This window comes from Eptesicus fuscus, chromosome 9, assembly GCF_027574615.1.
Source record: "Eptesicus fuscus isolate TK198812 chromosome 9, DD_ASM_mEF_20220401, whole genome shotgun sequence".
Lineage (NCBI taxonomy): Eukaryota > Metazoa > Chordata > Mammalia > Chiroptera > Vespertilionidae > Eptesicus > Eptesicus fuscus.
The window spans coordinates 9,270,713-9,292,140 of record NC_072481.1 but is presented as its reverse complement, the minus strand read 5'-3'; the positions used below and the strand labels follow the sequence as shown (position 1 = coordinate 9,292,140).

Below are 21,428 nucleotides of genomic sequence, written 5' to 3'. Positions count from 1 at the left end.
AATTTTTAAAAAAGCTTAACCAGAGGGGTGGTTGCGGGGGGAGGTAGACCCAGGTATGCCTGGTTCCAAAGTTTTAAACAAAAGCCAACCATGGCTACCATGTGTAGTGCTCACTGTGTGCTGGGCACCACCCTAGGTCTCTGGTGTGTATTAAAAAAGCCATCTCGCCCTAGCTGGTTTGGCTCAGTGGATAGAGCGTCAGCCTGCAGACCGAAGAGTCCTGGGTTCAATTCCAGTCAAGGGCATGTACCTCGGTTGCAGGCTCCTCCCCGGCCCGGGCCCTGGTTAGGCTCCTGCAGGAGGCAACCAATCGATGTGTTCCTCTCACACAGATATTTCTGTCTTCCCCTCTCTCTAAAAATCAATGGGAAATATCCTCGGGTAAGGATTAAAAACCAACAACCACCCACCTCTTGCTTGGACTGCTAAGATGGCTCCTCAGAGGTCTCCCTGCCTGCTGTGTCGTCCCCTACCTCAGTCTGTTCCTACACAATCAAGATCGACTCCCTCTTCTATTCAACCCCCACCCTACAGCCTCCCCATCCAACTGCCTCCTAGCACATTCAAAATAAAACTCAGAGTCCTGCCACAGCAAACAAGGCGGCCCCATCTGGCCCAGGCCCACCGCTCCCATATCATCTCCTTCCCTCTCCCGCTGCTTGTCCTACCTACCCCAGCCCTGCTGGCCTTCTGGACGCTCAAACACACCAGTCTCCTACCTCAGGGCCTTTGCACTGCCACCTTCACTGCCTGGAATGCTCTTCTCCCTGCCTTTCATGGCTGACTTCTGCTTGTCAACCAAATCTTGGCTCAAACATGTCACCTCTGCCTGGCTGGTGTGGCTCAATGGTTGAGTATCCACCTATGAACCGGGAGGTCACTGTTCTGTGTGCCCTGACCAGGCTGCAGGCTCGATCCCCAGTAGGGGACATGCAGGAGGCAGCCTATCCATGATTCTCTCTCATTGATGTTTCTATCTCTTTCTCTAAAATCAATAAAAATATATATTTTTTAAAGAAACAATACCCATGGGCTTTAGCAAGATCATACTGGGCAAGTCTTGGTCACAGGTGATGTTGCCCCCAGCCTGGGATCTGGCAAGGACCTACAGTGAACACATATCTAACACCTGCTGCATCCCAGGAGTTCAGGGCAAAAACCCCCTCCTCCCCAAGGAATCCTGGGTGGGAGGGGTGCCTAGTCTCCAGGAGGGGTGCCCATCCCCAGGGCTTGAGAGAGGAGGAGCTGTCAGAGAAACCCCCAAGATCTAGGGGTTCTGGCTCCCGAAGTCCTTCCTGAACCCGGCTCCTGACTGAGGAGCCCAGTCTACCTTTAACCTCTGGTCTGCTCCTGGTTTATTTATTAAGCAACTGCTGGAGCTCCGCTAAGAAAGAGGAAATCTCAGATGAAAACCGACAGAAGGTGCTCTCATGGGACCTCCCCGAGTGTCCCATTCGTCCAGACAAGCACTGGCTCCATGGGAGCTGGGGAGCCTGGCCACCACAGGGCCACCAGAACACTGACCTCGAGGGTTTGCATAAAAATCACGAGGGAGCCCGTTCAAAATGCCAACCACAGAGACTGGCGGGGGGGGGGGGGGGGGGAGCCCGCAGGCCCCATTCTGAGAAACCCAAGGAGTGGAGGGCCCAAATCCCTGCACAGGCTGTGTCGTCTTGGACAACTCAATTGACCGCCCTAGGCCTCAGTTTCCTCATCCCTAAAATGGAGCCACGTTCGACTCGTAAGGCTGCACTGACGGTGAAATGACATCCCACTCCGTGCCCGGCCCACGGGAAGCGCAGGGAGGGATCTGCTGTTTGTGGTGACCGTTGGGAAGGGTCTCCTACCGCAGCTCTGCCCCGTGGAGCGAGGAGAAGCCCGGAGCGGAGGGGCGCTCGCTGGGCGCCCGCAGGCCGCTGCGCCCGAGCAGGCCCTGCCTCCTCCCGCCCAGCCCGGTCCGCGAGACCCCGGGCCGGATCGGAACAGGACGCGGCAGGATGTCCGCAGGGCCCGCGGCGCGCGCTCGGGCCGCCGGGCTGGCGGCGGCGGGTGCAGCGAGCGCGCCCTGAGCGCCCCAGGCCCGGGACGCGGCTCCAGAGAAGCCGGGGTGCGCGCGCCCGCCTTCCCGCCCTCCGCGCGCCGCAGCCTCAGCCCCGCGGCCCCGCCCACGCGCCGCCGCCTCCACTCGCGCAGCGCACCCCGCGTGCCCGCGACTCTGGCCCGCGGGAGCGCGCGCAGCCCGATCCTACCTTCGCGCGCCGCCGCCGCCGCTGAGTCCAAGCGGGTCCAGCCGGGCGGGGCCGGGGGGCGGAGCCTGATCCCGACCCGCCCGCCTCCCCGCGTCCTGGAGTCCCCCGGACCGAGGGCGCGCCACGGGGCGGGGGGCGGGGGCGCGGCCGGCTGGCCCCGGGGTCTGTCTATGGAGCGTTCACTCGGGACAGGCACTTGTTGAGGGCTCTTCATCGGTCGCATTTACTGCTTCCCACAACCCAGCAAACTGGGATTATTAGCTCTTTTGCATAAAAGGGAAACTGAAGATTAAGCAAGTGGAGCAGTGTCCCGCAGCTGCAAGGTGGCAGAGCAGAATCGGAACCCACGGCCAGCTGCATAGTCCCGCTGCGGCCTTGGCCTCGGCTCCTGCTTCCGGGCCTCAAAGGCCTTAAACTAAGCTCTGGCTTCAACCAACCGCCCAAGCAGCCTGAGGGAGCATTCCCGCCCGCCCCCCCTCGGATCCCAGTGTAGCAATACTGAGGCTTCAATAACTTGACCTGCAGGGAGAATGGCTTTGCTTTCCTGATTGTCCAGCAACCTTGGATGAGGTCCTCCGGCCTCAGTTTGTTTATCTGTGAAATGGTGGAACCCCCTCTGCTGCCCCTTCCTTCTCACAAACTCATGTGCCAACTGGAATGGGATAAAACCAAGCGGAAACCTTGCTTTAGAGGACTGAACAGTGATGTCGTTTCTATTTGTAACAATACATTAGGCACTACCTGCCTACCTCTGTTCTTGAAGGCAAATCATCCATTTCAGACGTGTAGGCTGGTCTGCAACTCCCGGGCTGAGGGAGGGCTGTGCTTTGTTTGAAAACGGAAGTTGAATTTTATGATTTTGTATTTGGAAAACAGTAAATACCCAGAAAGAACAGCAGCAGACCTGTGGCTGATGGTTCTGTTTTTCCCCGTTGGGGGGCGACCAGAAGTTTATCTTTGTCAAAGAGGAGCCTGCTTTTTACATCTGAGAAACGGCGCTAGGAGCTGCCAATGTGCCCTTGGGGCTCTGTGACCTAGGGATGGCGCAGGTAAGGCTGTGGCGTGGGCCAGGGCAGAGAGAGCTATTCGTCAGGGAGATGTGGTTCAACCCCTGGGACTTGGAGTATGGAGTGGGGCGAGGTTAGGAGGAGAAGGGCACAATTTCCCTGAGGTGTCTGTGTCTCAGCCTAGGGAGGGCTGACTGGCCTCTGCCAGTAAGCCCCACCAGCCCCCAGGTGCTCCAGCCTAGCCCAGGTCTGTGTCACCCTGTCTGGTTCCCCTGACCTGCTGCGTCCCTACCCAGGCCCTAACGGGCTCATGACCTCACCAGTCCACTTCTGATCCTGCCTGTCCCTGCAGGGCCCTCATTCCAGAGTGTTCCTCATCGCACCAGGAACCCATCCTTGCCCCTCCCTCCAGAATACCTGCCTGATGCCTGGGCCTACGGGGCCCTCTGTCAGGCCTCCCTTGGTGAATAGTCCCTGCACCTCACAGGCAGCCTATACTGGCTGGTACCACACCGTGCTGCTTCCTCTTATATTTTCTCCCTCTGTCCTCAGTCTCTCTGAACATTTCTGCAAATCGGGAACTACACTACTGAAACTACATAGCCAGGCAAAGCGGGTTCTAGGATTATTTCCATTTTACAGGTGAGGAGACCGAGACTCAGAGAGGTGCAGTCACTTGCCCAGGGACACACAGCAGGAGTTTCAGGGGCTTCCAAGCCATATCTTTCCTATAATCACATGAGATTTTTGGAGGGCAGCAGACACAGCTCCTTTCCCCTTGACCCTCCTACCTCCAGAGCCCAAGGAGGCTCCTGCTGGGAGGCAGGTACTTTCACCAGCCTCCTCCTCGGGAGGCCTCTGGCTCCCTTTTCAATGGCGATGCTGGCGGCTGGGTCCCTGTTGTGCTGACTCAGTGCTTCAGCTCAGCCTGCCTTATGGTCATTTGAATCCCCAGGGCCGCTGCCCGCCTCACCCAGCCCCATAACCAGGTGGTGCCCAGTCCAGCGACCCCCCGGACCAACTACCAGAAGAGAGGTGTGATAGGTGCTCACCTGCTCACCGCAGAGGATTCTAAATCTGCAATTCAGGTAACTGGGAAACAAGTGAGTTACTCCCCCAGGTTGCTAGGGCCAAGAGCCTGCCTAATCCAGGTGCTAAGCTGGGTTGGACTCTGCCCACCATCAGCAAAACCACATTAACCAGGAGGCTTAGAGTTCAGGTGTTCCGGTTAACTGGATTTGATGGATATCTTCTTTTATTTTAGAGATAGAGGAAGAGGGAAGAGAGTGAGAGTGAGAGAAAGAGAGAGAGAGACATTGATTTGTTGCTCCACTTATTTTTGCATTCATTGGTTGATTCTTGTATGTGCCCTGACTGGAGATCAAACCCACAATCCTGGCATATAGGCATGATGCTCTAACCCACTGAGCTACCAGCTGGGCAGTGTACCAGAGAATTTTAGTAATTCGTTTGTGTGCCATGAGATGAAAAAGGTTGAAAATCACGGACCCATGGAACAGATACCGCCGCCCCCCCCCCCCCTTGGCCTGTCATTTAATACCTGCCATATTATTGCTTTCTTAATCCATGTGGAGGGAATGGAAACTTCCACGTATTAAGCAGGACTTAGGTGCCAGCCCTGTGGGCAGCACCACTCAAGTATATCAACTTGATTAGAAGCACGGATGCTGGAGCCAGACTGCCTGGGTTCCAATCCCGCCTCTGCCACCTAGCAACTATGTGACTGGGCCAATTCCATAATCTAACCCTCCCTCAGTCTCATCATTTGTAAAACTGGGATGATGAAATGAGTTTTATGTTGAGTGCACAGAACAGGGTCTAGCACAAAGTAAACATTATATAAACATAAAGGTGATTAAGGTCAAACTATAGGATGGGCACCTGCTGGCACTTTATATGCCTCATCTAAGTGACACTTTGGTTAAGGAAGGAGTCTGTGGCCACACATCTAACCAGGAGGCAGCCTAGACCCAAAGCCCAGATCTGTCTCCAGAACCCAAGTGCTTACCTGTGATGGTCTGTACTGCTAATGAAGAAGGGATCCCCCAAGGTCTAAACTTCCTCATTCTCAGCTTCCAAGCATTTAGAAAGATGGGAAGTGATGGGAAATAGACAAAGCTTTCTCCTCCCGAGAACCCACTGATGCAATTTCCTTATCCTTGTTCATTGGGCACGAGGATCCTCAATTCTACTTTTCTTTGTTCTCCCTATACTGAGTGATTATTTCCATAATAAGAACTACATCGTTTTTACAGAACCCCCAGGGAAGAGTGCCTTGGCCTTTTTGAATTTTATTTTTTGACCTCCATATGCCTGTACGCCCTTAGTATTTAGGGAGATGCTTCCATAGGGAGATCATGGTGGGCAGGGCCCCCTCCCCTGTTGGAAGGCAAGGAGACCAGAATGTCCCAGAACGGCAAAAAGGTTATACTCTTATAGATGCATGGGAAAGAAGTGACTGGTTGCCTTAGGGCCGTGGTCGGCAAACTGTGGCTCGCGAGCCACATGCAGCTCTTTGGCCCCTTGAGTGTGGCTCTTCCACAAAATACCACAGCCTGGGCGAGTCTATTTTGAAGAAGTGGTGTTAGAAGAAGTTTAAGTTTAAAAAATTTGGCTCTCAAAAGAAATTTCAATCGTTGTACTGTTGATATTTGGCTCTGCTGACTAATGAGTTTGCCGACCACGGCCTTAGGGCAACAGAGTCCAATTCTCTCACTTTGGCCCACCTGAGACCCTGGCCCAGACTTTAAATCTGTACACGTGATCAATGGGGAGCGGTGGTTGTGAGCTAGTCGTAGCATCCTGGACCGGTTAGGGGCCATGCCCCCCAAAACAGGTTTGTCTTTGACATACATTGACAGAAGTAAAAATATTTATTTTTTTATCTTAGAAAACTGGCCCCAGAAAATGGCCAATACTTTTTTCAGTTCACCTTGACCCTTCAAAAGAGAAATCTTTTCATTAAGAGGTAAAGTATGTTGATAAAAGCAATTTTAGAGGTGTGCTCAGATAAAATTATTTTGTATAAACCAGCAATACAGGCAACCCTAAAGTTCAGTCTGAGCTGTCATGTACAGTCCATGAAGGAGAAAAGAAAATAAGAGGCTGTCGGCAAACAAGGCCCTTAAGAAACCAAGAAAACTCCAGTCCACCAGGAACGGCACCGTGAGCCTGCGAACCCCCACCTCCAAGAGAGCAGCTTCCACTTTCCTGCCCAAACACTGTTCCACCTGGCTTCCAGTGCCCACCTCGGCCCTGCACCGCCTACCTGGCCTGGCAGACTGGAAACCAGGCCACACGGCTGAGATGAATGCCACTGCCTGCAGCTCAGAGCGGCACCTGCGGCCCACAGTGAGGAATGCGTTCAGAGGCCCTTCCGGGGCACATTGCAGACACAGTTCCTTTTGCAAAGGTAACAAGTTAGTGCAGATCAGGCCATGAGCAAAGCAAATATTAAAAATTTTAGAAAGCTGGTTAATACTCCCAATTTTCCTTCTGATTGTCTGTTCAAGCTGCAGCCTGTAACCTGCCGGAAGCCAGAGGAAGCCCGCCCCGGAAGGAGCCTGGCCGGAAGTGGCTGCAGCCAGCGGGAGTGCAGAAAGCTCCCCTGCGCACAGGGATCCCGAGGCACCGGTCATCCTCGGGAAGGGCTCATCTGCATCCAGGCAGCACACTGAACCCCTTCTTTTGCTTTTGGGGGCTTGTGTTTATTACAGGTCACTGTGGTGGAAGCAGTAGTCTCAGAGTCTCTCTCATGTCAGAGGGCAGACAGGGATAGGGATCCTGGAGCTTGTCTTCTCGTGTTCTGGCTGCACAATTAAGTCCCAGGAAACAGTGTGACATGGAGACAATTTACTGCCTAACATGCCCAGTCTGTCAAGAGAGGCAGGCAAGGAAGAGGAGCGAGTCGTGCTCCAAACAGAGGCTGCCAGGGAGTGCTTCGTCTTCCTTCCGTTGGCCCAGATGAGGCAGCTCCGTCCCACAAGTTGTGTGAGGATTAGGAAGAGTTGTACTCAGATCAGAACTGGACCCAGTCTGTGCCTGGCTGAGTCTGGCTGGAAGTTGCCCTGTGAAGGGAAGACAAGGAGGGGTGAGAGGGTTTAGCTGTTTGAAACTACAAAGCAGATAAAAGGTGGCTTCTCTCTGGACCAAGAAAGCTCCATCTATAAGTTGCCACATTTCTGCCATCTTCTCAAGAAGTCAGCTCTGAATATTCTAGAGCAGAGGTCAGTAAACTGTAGCTCAGGGACCAAATCTAACCCCCTTACTTTATAAATAAAGTTTTATTGGTACATAGCCATTCATTTACTAGTACATATTGTCTGTGGCTGCCTTTGAGCCAGAAAAGCAGAACTGAGTAGTAGGAACAAAGACAATATGGCCTTCAAAGTCTAAACTATTTGCTATCTGGTCCTTCATAGAAAATGTGTGCTGACTCCTGTCCTAGAGCCTGGTGCAGTAGGGTTTTAGCATCTTTTCACCCCGACCCCAGGTAAAGGCTTGAAATGTTACAGGGTCAGAGAGGCATAAGGATGGGCCTCAGGGGTCCCAGAAGGAGAGGCCTCGGCTAGAAGCCAGGCAAATTCTCAGTGCAGAGCTCTGGGTGGGCTGGGCCAGGAGGGAGGAAGGAGGTGCTGGGACTTGATGAGGGAGCACTTGATGAGGGAGCGTAAAGACCAGAAAGAACTGCACGAGGCGGCTCCAGGCCACCTAGCAGAGGAGAGCAACAAAAAGCCTTCCTGGAGAGAAATGTGCCACCCACGCGGGTGCTCTGGGGCTCTGCCCCACCCCAGAGAATGTGACTGTCCTCACCCTGTGGATTTTGCGAAGTCTCCCCAGATGTCGGCAGTGGCAGTAGTGGCAGGCGTGGGCTGCGGCCAGGACACAGTGGCACCTCCTATTGATGTCCCCAAGTCCGATGGGTAGGAAGAGAAGAGAAGGAGACAGGAGTCAGAGATCTTTTTGGTTGTCTCAGTGATCCTGAAATCAGTCTCATAATTCCAAGTGGCTGAGAAAGACACACACAGAGACAGGCTTTTGGGCAACTAAACATCAAGTTGCCACATTTCTACCATCTTCTCATGAGCCCTTGAGGGCTCCTGGAGAAAAAGCAGAAAGCCACATACAAGGTGGCAGGGAGGGTGCCAGTGAGGACGGGTCACACACCATCTGTCACACATACCTGAAGTTGACCCTATTTTTTAACAGTTCATATTGAAAATCTGTTTAAAATTTACCCTTTCACCCTGGCAGGCATGGTTCAGTGGTTGAAGTATCGGCCTGTGTACTGGAGGGTCATGGGTTCAATTCCCAGTTAGCACGTACCTGGTTGCAGGTTCGATCCCCATGGGTGCATGTGAGAGTGAATCAATTGATGTGTGTCTCTCACATCGATGTTTCTCTCTCCCCCTCCCCTTCCACTCTTTAGAAATCAATGGAAAAAATATCCTCACTCCTCAGGTGAGTATTAAAAAATAAAAAAAAAAAAAAGTACCATCTTCTGCCCCGGCTTCTTAAATGGAAAATGCCCACTCAAACTGCAAGATCATCTTCACATAAAGCCCTCAGTCCAGTGTCGGGATCATCCAGCTGAGACAACTGTGTGTCAGACATGTGCCAAGTCCTGAGAGCTAAACTGATTAGGGGTCGGGAGAGCATCCAGAAAAGGCACCACAGAAGCTGCTGTCTGTGCACCTCTTTGCCGAGGTGGGGGGCACAATGGGGCCTCAGTGCCTGCTTTTGTGCGTTTCAGGCACTTCCCCGGACAGTGCTGCCAACTGTCCCTGCGCCTGCCATCCTCTGCCTTCCCACCGATTTGTTATTTCTAATCTGCTCTGGGCCGAGACCAGATAAAACTCAGGCCCTCAACGGTTTAGTTTTATAGTTCACCACGTGCTTAACATCCCTTATCTCCTGGGAACCTCACCACAGTGCCTGGGGAAGTCACGCCAGGACCAGCTGTGTGACTTTACGCAGACCACTAACTCTCAGTTCCTTATGTCTGAAATGGAGACAGAACAGGACTGTCAAAGATTAAATAATTTATATGGAATGCTGAGGAAAGGCCCAGCACAGTGACAATAATAACATTAGTAAAATGGGGCTAACAAATGTGAGCACTTACCATGTTCATAAGAGCTATCTGTGGACTTCACATTTGATCCCTACAAGAGACCTATATTGTAGGTATCATTACTACCCCATCCTACAGATGAGAAGGCTGAGGCACAGAGAAGTGGCAGTTTTCTGAATATCACACTACTGATAAGCTAGAATTTGAACTCAGCCAGTCTGGTTTTGGAGCATACAGTAAATGCTCAATAAATATCAGCTAGTCATGACTCTTACCCTCCAACACCATTTAGTTTGTAGACACTAATTGCCTTTCGTTCACATCAGCACATAAACCCTGGAGAGAAGGGACTTGGTGTTATACTCACAGTATCCCCAGGGCCTAACATGCTACCTGGCACATCGCAGGTTCTTCATATTATCTGCTACAAGTGTACCAGCAACCGAGGGAAAGCCTAAGACAGTGGCTCTCAGACCTTAGTGCTCATACAAATAACATTAGGAACACCGATTCCTGGCCCTGCCCCCAGCGATGCCCAGGCAGGTGGTCCTGTGACCTCACTGAGACCCAATGCTGAAAGAGTAATTCCTGGGGCGGGGCAGGGGCTCGCTGCCTGCTGCTCCCACCACTTCCCTGGGCTGGGGTGTCCCCACAGGGCTGAAGTCTGAAGCCTGACCCCCAGATAGGGGAGCCAATGTCCACGAGCCTGAGATGGAAAGAAAGCAGGCTTCCTGCCTGCACCTTGCCCCCAGCTGGTGAGCAGTGTGTGCAGAAAGTGGGCTGGTAACAGTCACCCAGCCTGGGGCCGGCCAGGGCATCAGGCTGGGCTGGGAGGCAGGGTGGGGAGGCCAGCACTAGGTACGAACTTCTGGAATTCCGGGGTCTCTAGAAGGCATTCCTTACATCCTGGAACAAGCACCACACAGCTTGCTGGGGGAACTGCCTCTCAGCTTCTCAGCACCCTGATGGCCTTGCTCCAAACGAAATGTCCAATTTTATTTCTCACCACTCACCTTGGCCTTCCTGTGCTGCATCCACCTCCCTCAATACACCAGGTGTTTAAAAGTCTGAGCCTTTTCAGCTCTTCTCTCTGAATGGAGTCCCCTGCCCCAATCTCCTTCCTGCAGGGCCCGGCTCAATGTGACCTCTTTCGTGAAGCCGCCCCCCATCTTGATGGCTGGCAGTGAGTCTGGTCTCCAGTCTCTGGCCTGTGACTCGTGTCTCCTACTAGCTCTCAGTGCCCTATGAGCACAGACTGTGTCTCCATCACCCACTCACTCAATACCCACTGACCAGCCTCTGAGAACCAGGGACCATGTGATGCCTTCACAAATGAGTTGAAGTCCCTGCCAATCAGGGAAGGACAGACAAGAGGCCCTAAGAGTAAGTGGTGGGAATCAGGGGAACAGAGGAACCCTATACCCAGTGTGGGCAGGATCACTGTGCTGTGCTCACCTTCCTGTTGGTCACATACAGCTAAATGACAGATCAATGAGTGAAGGAAGGAAAATCAGCTGCCAGCAGGGAGAGGAACCCACAGGCACAGACTTAGCAGCAAGTACAATCACCCCCAAGCACTGACCTGAACCGGGAGTAACTGCTGGCTGGGCGAGGGACCCCTCTCCAGACAACTGCTCCCCAGGGGGAGGAATGAGGGGGGAGGGCTTCGCCCCTGGGGGAGGGGGCAGCAGGCTCAGTCCTCCTGTGCTGGCAGGCCGTGCTCGGGGAGTCCCAGCTGCTCCTTCCTTCTTCTTCATGTTCTAAAGAGAGGAGAGGAATGTGAACCAGTCAGTTCTGCCGGAGCCCCACTGCTATCAGAAAACCCCACAAGGAGGGCCAAGGTGACCCCAGTCCCCTAACGTGTAAAACCAACAGACAGATGGTCAAGACCCGTCCAGCACTTCCATTGTTACAAGACCTACTCAATGCCTCAAATTCTAAAGTTATCACAAACACATTTAATTTTAACACCTGAAATTATTAATCATCGGGAAAGGCAAAATCAAACCTACCATGATACACCGTTATGTACCCACCAGAATGGCTAAAACATAGAACATAACTGCTGACAAGGGTATGGAGCAACCAGAAGACTCATACTAGTACACTGCCCTGGCTGGTGTGGCTCAGTTGATTGCTGGTTCGATTCCCGGTCAGGGCACATGCCCGCATTGCAGGCTTGATCTCAGGTAGGGGGCATGCAGGAGGCAGCTGATCGATGTTTCTCTCTCTTTCCCTCTCTTTCTAAAAATCAATAAAAGTATTAAAAAATAAAAAAAGAGCACTCATACACTGCTGGTGCGAGTGTCAGGTGGGTAAATGCCTTTGAAAAACTGTAGAAAGCTGGGCATCTGAAGTGATGTCCCTGCAAAGACCCAACAGAAATGCCCACATCTGTGCACCGAAAGACATGCACTGGAACATTCTTAGCAGCCCTACTTGTAATAGCCCCAAACTGGAAGCTACCCAAATGTCCGCCATCAGTTAAATGGGTAAGTCAATGGATACATTCTCACAATGGGCTATGCCACCACAATGAGAATGATTCCTGCAACAGTGTGGAGGCCTCGCAAATACCACATCAGTAAAAGAAAGAAGTTGTACACAATAGAGTACAGAGTGTATGATTCAATTAATAAAAGTTGAAAACAAAATTCAGGGTATTCGGTCAGGTAGTGGTTACTCGAGGTAGGTAGTTACTAGGAAGAGCAGGAGAGGGGTTTACAGGGCGCTGATAACCTGCTTCTTGATCTGGAGGCGGGTCTGTATGGGTAAATTCTGTTTTTAAAAATTCACTGAGCTCTGCACTTTTCTGTATGAGTATCATACTTCAATAAAACATTAAAAAAAAAACAAAAAGCAAAAACCTGAGCACCAAGAGTGAGCCAAAAATCTGGAGAGGTTACAAAGATGAAGACGACCTGGATCCCGACTTGTAAGGAAAGCAGCAGTTTAATCAAATGCTACGACCACAGCCCCAAGTCAAAAGCCCTCAGAGCTCAGTGTGAGTCCAGCTAGGCTGGCGTTTCTAGCTCTAGCAACCTGGGCAAGTCCTGTAACCTCTCCAAGCCTCCATTTCCTCGCCTGTAAAAGGAGAGAATATTTAATTCATATGAGAAAGTGCCTGAAAACACTACCTGGCACACAGCTGCTCAGTAAATGTTAGTTTCCTCCCAGCAAGAGAAAGAATCACATCCCAACCAGTCCACTGCATTTTCTCTTAAGGGCCAGATAACTCCAGGGTCCCAAATCATCACTAGCATGAAGCAGAAGAGAGGAGAAAGAGATAGTAAGTCAAGAGGAAGAGCATTATTTTAGGGTTACAAAGTTTCTTCAAAATCAAATCCATTTGGTCCTTGGTTCCCCCAAATTATTTCAACTCCACCCCCGTAGTCGATCAAGGCCAGGTCTGGGCAACCTAGCCAGTCCATTAGCAACTAACAGGGAAAAGCCAGAAGCAGGGCAGCTCAGGGCAAAGACACAGGGAGCCAGGACCACACCACCAGCAGAAGGTGCCCACGACTCCCTGTGCCCATCTTGATGTCTTCCTGCCCACAGCACCCCCAAAGCTTCCTTACTCAAGGTGTAAGGCCAAGACGCAGCTTGAAATGGGCACAGTGACCCCCAGTGTAACAGCCAGGACAAAATCCCCAGCCCTGGCAACGAGTGACGGATGTTCCTTCTCAACTCAAAGGCTTTGCACATGCTGTTCCCTCCTCTGGAGGCACCCTTTGACCCTTCCTCCCTTCTTTACAGGTCACTTCTTCCAGGAAGCCTTCCATGACTCACATAACTCTGGGCTACATACACCTTTCCTCTAGGAACTCATGGCACTGAGGACATCCCTAGGTCACAGAACCCCTCCAGCCATGTTGTAATCACATCTTGACTTGCCCATCTCAACTCAACTCGAGAGGACAGCAGAGCCCTCTCATTCACCCCCATGTAGTAACTGGCACAAGGTAGCTGCTCAATGAGCATCTGCTGGACTGATAGAGCTGAATTGTGAGAAAGAGTGATGGGCTCTGGACTGGGCGCAGTGTGGTAGCCACACGTATCATCTGATCGTGGCCAATACAGCCAAGCAAGGGTGGGACTCACCGCAATGTTGAGCTTGATGGTCTGGCCTTCCTTGAAGCCTAGGTCCAATTTGGGGCCTTGGTCTGGGTTCTGGGCTTGTTTTGCAAATTCAAATTGCTGCTTCACCCACCTGGGGGAGAAGACACAGGTGAGGAAAGGACCAGCTGCCCTGCATCCACACTCACTTCACTGCCACCTGCCAGCTGTCCAGGACGAGGCTGTTATTGCAGCAGGTAGAGGAACGCAGGCTGGGGAGTGAGGCCTGAATTCAAATCCCGCCTGTGACACGTTAAGTAGCTGCATGATATCAGTTTCCACATCAGCAAAATGGGTTGAACAGTCTATGTCTTAAAGCCCGTTACAAGAATTCAATGAGATCACTTATGCACAGCATCCTAATGCTGGTCTTCAGTCAACCTGAGAACTTGGCCCTCTACCCCCAGCACTTGGCATGAGAACTAGAGAAGGACTCCACCCCTACCCTCCACCCCAGGGCTCATAAAGCAGATGGTGAGACACGACAGATGCTGGGAAGGAGAGCAACACAAAGGTCTTCCATAAAACAGCCATCCACAGCCACCTGGGGCAAGGGCCCCAGCACAGGGAAGAGCCAGAGAGGCCTCCTTGTGAGCAGCCACACATTCCGCACTGGCTGGAAGCCAGAGGCGGAGGCCTGCGGATGGCAGGAAGCAGTCTTCCCTGCCCTGCCTTTGAGCTTCAGAAAGGACCACCAGGCACCTGTTGGGTGGCCTGGGAATCCAAGCATCACTTCTTATATCAGAGCAACAGGCCCAGAAAAGCCACAGGAACCTGACAAGGACTCTGGCTGCTCAGGGGCTTATAAGGGAAGAAAGGTGACCCCTCAAAGTCTGGGCAGTGGAATGAGGTGGCAGAGATGGGCCTGAGGAAAAGGACATGACTTTAAAGCGGAGAGGAGGCCTGGAAGGATGCAGAGAAGCCAGCCTGACCGGAAGAGAAGTGAGTTGTCCTGAGGCTCTGCTGGAAGACTAATCACACGCCCCACCTGGGAATCCTAACCTGGGTATCCTAACCTGGGAAATCCTTCTGTCCAGGGAGAGAAGGGAGGAGGCATGAGCACCTGAGTCCCGAACCACTCACTTGAAATGGTCCTGCAATGCAACGTTGAAGTCAAAGGCATCACCTCGGTCCCCAAAGCCAAGTCCAATGAACGCCCGTCGTCCTAGAGGACAACACATGATCAGTCCCACGTGGAGGCAGAGAAACCTTTCTCACGAGGAGGAAGCACCGACCCTCACGTACCATTTTCATCTTCGATGCGGATAACGAAGTACCTGCTGGAATCCGTCACGCTCTCCACGGCTGTGCCAGGAAACTGATCCACTGGGGCCTGAGCAAAGAGCTCCCCTGCAAGCACAAGTTAGGGTGAGCCCTGAGCCCACTTCAACCTGATGTTCCCATCATCCTCCTGGGGCCTTTCTCCTGTGAGGCAGATGGGCAAACCTTACTCTGGGATTCAAATCAAATCCATTCTGGCTGAAAGGAAGACACAGAAATATAACTAACGAAAGGTTTAAGTTGGATGTGGCTTAGTTTTAATATTTTTCATTTAACCATTCCATCTGGCCACCCATTCCACCTGTCTTACACATTTACATTACCTGCCTGCACCCTGAGGGCCCTGGTACAGGTATAGCACGCCTTCGGAAAAGACCTGTTACCTGAGGCAGGACTGTAGAGGAGCCGGAGAACCCAGTGGAAAGGAGGGAGAAAGTTCTTGCACCCATAGAAGAAGCTGAAGCAGGCCGATTTAGTCTCAGAGGCAGAGCAAGAGGGTCTGGTTGTGAAGTGCAGCCCCGTGTCAACTACAGCTCTCCAGGGTGCAGTGCAACACACACTTCTGTGAGCATTTATGACTGGCATCATTTCCCCGTGTGCTGATCTTTGTTGGTGCTTTAAATATTTAGCCAAATATTTTCTACTGAAACCTGTGGTTTAGAGGTGACTGCAATCAAGGGTGAGCTGAATCAGAATCTGTGGGCCTAGAGTCCGCGGCTTCTTGTTAATTTCTCTGCCCCACCCGTTTGGTACCTGGGCATCCGGGACTCACTTAGATGTCTTCAACCTGGAGAAGTGGTTCTCAATCAGGGATGGTTTTACTCCCCCTTCTCCCAAGGGACACCTGACAATGTCTGGAGACATTTTTGGTTGTCACAACTTGGGGGGTAGGGGAACTACTGGCAATTAGTTGGTAGAGGCCAGGGATGTTGCTAAATATCTTAAACTAGAGGCCCGGTGCACGAAATTCATGCACAGGGGGCTGTCCCTCAGGCCAGCCTGCACCCTCTCCAATCTGGGACCCCTTGAGGAATTTCCGACCAATGGGTGGTTGGACATCTCTCTCACAATCCTGGACTGCTGTCTCCCAACTGCCCTCCCCTGCAGGCCTGGGACCCCCCCAACTGCCCTCGCCTGCAGGCCTGGCCCCCTCCTAACTGCCCTCCCCTGCAGTCCTGGTCCTTCCCCAACTGCCCTCCCCTGATGACCTGGTCTCCCCCAACTGCCCTCCTCTGCCTGCCCGGTCACCCCTAACTGCCCTCCCTGCTTGCCTGATCGCCCACAACTGCCCTCCCCTGCAGGCCTGGTTCCCCCCAACTGCCCTCCCCTGCAAGCCTGGGTCCCCCCCAACTGTCCTCCACTGCAGGCCTGGTCCCCCCACAACTGCCCTCCCCTGCAGGCCTGGTCCCCCCACAACTGCCCTCCCCTACAGGCCATCTTGTGTCCACATGGGGGCGGCCATCTTGTGTCTTGGTGTGATGGTCAATTTGCATATTACTCTTTTATTAGATAGCATTTGACTTGACAGCCCACAACACTCGTCTGGCCCCAAATGCCACTAGTGCTGAGGCTGAGAATCCTTGGTATAGAGTGATTGGAAAGCGAGAGTCAAACATGACCCAGTGGGCACGACTCCAAGCTAAGAGCAGCCTGGGTGAGGCTCAGTCCTGAGCAGTGACTGGCTATTACATTAGGGTTACCTTAATGCGAGTTTCCAAGGGAACAGGTGTTGCCATTCCCTGTGACACCACTTGGCACATCCCAGCAAACCTCACAGCCAAAGTTCTCTGGCCTAGCCATGGCAGCTGTCTCTTCTAACTCTTCTGCAGACAATACTCACCCAGCCAACCCCATGCTCCAGAACAAATCAATGCTTTGGGTCACCTTGCAGTTCACAAAGCAATTGGATGGGTTTCCAACAACCTGGTGAAGTAGGAACTAATGTGATCCCTAGTTCAATAAAAAGGAGGCCAAGGCACCAGAGGTCATGTGACTCGCCCAAGGTCCCACAGCTCAGACACAAATGACACAGTTCGGAGAATTCATTTGCCTATGAATTTTTGCACTTTATACCACCACAGGAAAATTTCTACATATTAGAAAAACAGGCGACAGAATGTCGAGGCACCTGACTGAGCAGGCACTGTGCCCGATCCCTGCTCTGGGGGCTGGGCCATTCCAGGCCATACTGCCCTCCACAGCCCACCCAGGGGCACTGGTGGCACAGAGCTTCCAGAGAGATTTCCCCAAAGTGACACCAGCTGACCCCAACACCGGCCACCCTGGCTCGGCCTCTCACCACAGAAAGAGCTAAGGAGGCAGTTCCAGCTTTCAGTTAATGGGCGTGGTTGGTCTAGGGAGTCACCATTTAGTCAATAAACGGAATTCCTGAGCAGCAGAGCTCAGCGGCAGAGGGCTGTGTCTTCACCCAGCGTGTCTCAAGGCAACCTCTGCGCACTCCCACTTGGGACCAACCTGTAGGTCTCCTCTCCTTGGGCTCCAAAATTAGTATTTTTTTAAGGACCCCCCCCCCCTGCCCCCCGCCAAAAGAACAGGTGCTTGGCAAGAAATACTCCCTTTAATACTTGGGGACAGTGGCTGCTACAACTAAAGGTGGGGGGATGGAGGAGGCTTAACGGTGCACTCAGGTCTTCGATTTCCAGGACAGGTTCCCATGACCCCCGAGAGGCCTCCTCAGGCCCGGGCTGCCTCTCCCTTTGCAGAGTGGGAGGCATGGCACCTCAGCCCCGAGCAGGCCTCCCTTGCCTTTACCTGAGGTCCTGTCCTCCAGCTTGATGAAGGCCACCTGCCCTTTTGCAGTGATCCGCAGCCGGCCACTCCATGACGGCTGGTCCAGCTGCCACTCCGCAGCCCTAAGGGGACAAAAACCATTGAGCCTCTGCCAGAGGCTCCCGCTCCATCACTCCAATGCCAGGGGTGGGGATGGGAAGGGCATGTGGGCTGCTTGCTCTAGACCAGGGGTTGGCGAACTTGCTCTAAAAAGCGCCACACAATCTCTGTCACAACTACTCTGCCATTTAACAAGGACAGCAGTTGTACCCAGTACATGATGAGCGTATTGGTGCTCTAAGGGTAGTAACCAAATGGCCCGAGTGTGGCTGTATTTCAGGGAAATTTTGTTAACATTGAAATCTGAAGTTCATATAATTTATAATGTTCACATCATGAAATAGTCTTCTTTAAAAACTCCCCCCACCATTTAAAAGTGGAAAAACCATTCTTAGCTTGTGAGCCATACAAAAACAGTGGGTCTCAGCTCGCTGACCCTGGTTCTAGATTAGAAAGACCTTCTCTGAGGCAGGACTTCCAGTTTTCTTTCTGTAGAGGAAGTAGCTCCTGGGACCTGTTTGTTTAGGACAGGGGTCGGCAAACTCATTAGTCAACAGAGCCAGATATCAACAGTACAACGACTGAAATCTTTTGAGAGCCAAATTTTTTAAACTTAAACTTCTTCTAATGCCACTTCTTCAAAATAGACTCGCCCAGGCCGTGGTATTTTGTGAAAGAGCCACACTCAAGGGGCCAAAGAGCTGCATGTGGCTCGCGAGCCGCAGTTTGCCGACCACGGGTTTAGGACATTGCTAGGCAGTGGTGGTCAGAGTGACCATTTGGGATCACTGAGACCAACTTGGAAGAAAAGTAGAGAGGGGAGCAATCATTAGCAGAGAAAAGGAGAGCAAGAGAATATACACATGAGAAAAGTGAATGGATGTTGAAGAAACATTCTCAAAGGCATCCTAGACAGAAAGAAACCCAGGGTGCGGCTCAGTGGTTGAGTATCGAACCATGAGCCAGGAGGTCTCGGTTCCATCCCCGCTCAGGGCACATGCCAGGGTTGCCAGCTCCTACCCCAGTAGGGGGCGTGCAGGAGGCAGCTGATTAATGATTCTCTCTCACCATTGATGTTTCCATCTCTCCCTTTCCCTTCCTATCTCTGAAATAAATAAAATAATTAAAAAAGAAAGAAACCCAGGACCTATCGCAATGGCCTCTTTTGGCTCTTTTAAAGCAGTAAGAAACCACTCCGTAACACCCCCAAATAGCAAGAGCCTTGGGTGTTTTCACGACGCTTTCCGCGGAAGTCCCTAAGTGTAATGCCAGAGACACCATAGCTGTGGCCACGGGTTGTCTGGAAGGCCACACAAATGCAGACTCTCAATGCACAAGTCAGCGGCCTCCGTTTCAGTTCCTCTTAGTGGGGCAAAAGGCCTTAGATTCAGGCTAAGCAGAGCTCTGAAGTTGAAGTGCAAGGCCCGACAGTTTCCTCTGTCAAACCAGCCAGCCCTGACAGTTGGTCTCCTCGCTTTCCGGGGTCAAGAAGGGCCAAACCCATTTTACTGAAGGGGACAGGGGTCGACGACCATCCCTGGTTTGGCGGCCCAGGTCCAGCTTGATTATAGAAAGCAAATGGGTTTTTGGTGCTACTACTGTTGCTTTCATACTATTTTAAAATTACATCATGGATGTAGTCGGTGTTCAATAAAACATCTGTTCACTATAAAATCATGGGCTATGAGCCTGTGTTAACACAATCGGAAATGAACAAACAGCCAGATCTGTCGACACCCCATCATTCTTGTGGTGCGAGCCAATCCCGATTTCTGTATTTCCAAATAACTTGAACAAACACTGCCTTTCAAGAGCCACCCACCCCACCACCCCACCCGCCCAGTGGCACAAAATAGCCATAGGCTAGGCTGTCCGTACCAGGTACCTCCTTTTTTCTTTTAATAGGGTTCGTCTTCTTTTGATAGCTAATACACACACATGGTAACACGACGCCAAGAGGACAAAAAGGTACACAGTGCAAGGCAGTCCCTTCAACCTGCCACCCCCCCCCCCTCCGTCCCGCTCCCGTGGGGCAGTTCCTTCCAGACACCCTACATGTACTAGTACATGTGTGTTTACTCGTCTCGGGAACATTTCGTCAGAGAAGTGCAGATGGATTCCTCCCAACTGCCGAGGCTGTGGGAAGGCAAGAAGTTCAGGCGAAGGGAGCTGGGCAGGGAGGGGGTCCCTGGCTTCCGCCATCAGCTTAGCTCCCCGGAGCGGTCCTTGAGGCCGGTTCCGGGCTCCCTTCCTTCCCCTCCGGGATTTCCGCCGGTGAGAGGGCCCCTCCCCCCTGAAGGCTGGTCAAGGATCCCTTCAAGGCCATCTGTCAGCTTTGGAAGAGGAAGGTCGGTGACACCACCACCGCCGACCACTTTTAAGATACCTGGAAGCCATCGGGTCCCCAAGCGCGAGCCGAGGCTTTAACGCCCTCCCCCCCACGGGGAGCCGGTGCATCCCTGCTGTGCCCACCGACCGGGGGCCGCCGCAGCATCACCTAAACATCCCCCCTCGCCCCTCAACCGGCCGGGGCCATCCTCCGCTCCCACAGTGGGCGTGTCGGGCGGAGGGAAGGGGGTAAGTCGGGGTTAGCCTGGCCCGGCGGCGGCGGTCACCTGTAGCCACGGTTGGTGGCCCTCGGCGGGATGCGGTAGACATGGACCTCCGGCTTGACACACAGAACCGACTCGTACTCGCCCTCCTCCATCTCGATGCCCACAGCCCGCCAGACTTCCGGCTCCTTCCAGCCCGGGGGCCGGAAGCGGCGAGACTCTATGACCCGGGTCGGGCTAGAGTGGCGGCTCGCGGGTCTCAGCGCCTCCAGCGTCCGCGCGCCCCCTGCTGGAAACCCTGGTTCAAGACACACGGAGGACCCAAGAGTTCGCTTGATGAGAACCAGGGTTCTCTGGGGACTTCCCTCTCCCACAAGGCCTCATGGACCGCAGAGAAAACGTCAATACTGACTCCACCACCGTTGTCTGGTTGTGGATTATCCCTATCGCCTGGACACTTACATCTGGGACCCAGTTGCCTGAGATTCAAAGCTGTGGCTACTTACACAGCTCACCCTGAAGACTCTCTCTTGCAACCTTTGCCTCCTCCTCCTGACTCTCTAAGACTCGACTGAGGCTTCTCCTAGAGAAATCCATACCTGACCCACCATGCTCAGTGAGATGCCCCTTCCCCCGCCACCCTTATCCTAACCCACGTGCCCAGGGCCTCTGTGGCCTAGACTCAACAAAGAGTTATATTCAAAGAAGCAAAGTTTAGTAACATAAGTGTGAAACTGAACAAAGAAATCCCATTTAAGTCCTGCCGGCGTGGCTCCGTGGTTGAGCGTTGACCTATGAACCTGGAGGTCATGGTTCGATTCCCAGTCAGGGCACATACCCAGGTTGTGGGCTCCATCCCCAGTGTGGGGTGTGCAGGAGGCAGCAGATCAATGATTCTCTCTCCTCATTGATGTTTCTATCTCTCTCTCCCTTCCTCTTCCTTCCTCTCTGAAATCAATCAATAATATATATATATATTTTTAAAGAAACCCCATTTAAAGTGGAGCCAGGATGTATATGGTAAATGGGAATGCAGCTCTTCCCATGCCCCAACTCCCCCTCCCACCCTGTGGGGATATAGTGAGGCCATCTGTAAGTGGACTGGGAGACCTTGGGAGCCTGGCCAGTCCTGGGTCTAAGAAAGGCCGCAGAGCCCTAATAGGTTTGGCTCAGTGGATAGAGCGTCGGCCTGCGGACTGAAGGGTCCCAGGTTTGATTCTGGTCAAGGGCATGTACCTTGGTTGCGGCACATCCCCAGTAGGGGGTGTGCAGGAGGCAG

General features: G+C 52.7%; 1 protein-coding gene across 1 annotated transcript; it reads right to left on the bottom strand.

Moving 5' to 3' along the window:
* Positions 1-6,131: 6,131 nt before the first annotated feature.
* NECAP2 (NECAP endocytosis associated 2) lies at positions 6,132-20,381 on the bottom strand. The gene is made up of 8 exons (XM_008148170.3): positions 20,213-20,381; positions 17,520-17,620; positions 14,712-14,816; positions 14,550-14,631; positions 13,452-13,560; positions 10,933-11,110; positions 8,090-8,174; positions 6,132-7,344 (listed from the first exon to the last, which is right to left on the bottom strand). Exons 1-8 carry the CDS (start codon positions 20,302-20,304, stop codon positions 7,296-7,298), a joined length of 801 nt encoding a protein of 266 aa, XP_008146392.2. The 5' UTR covers positions 20,305-20,381; the 3' UTR covers positions 6,132-7,295.
* Between the last annotated feature and the right edge of the window lie 1,047 nt (positions 20,382-21,428).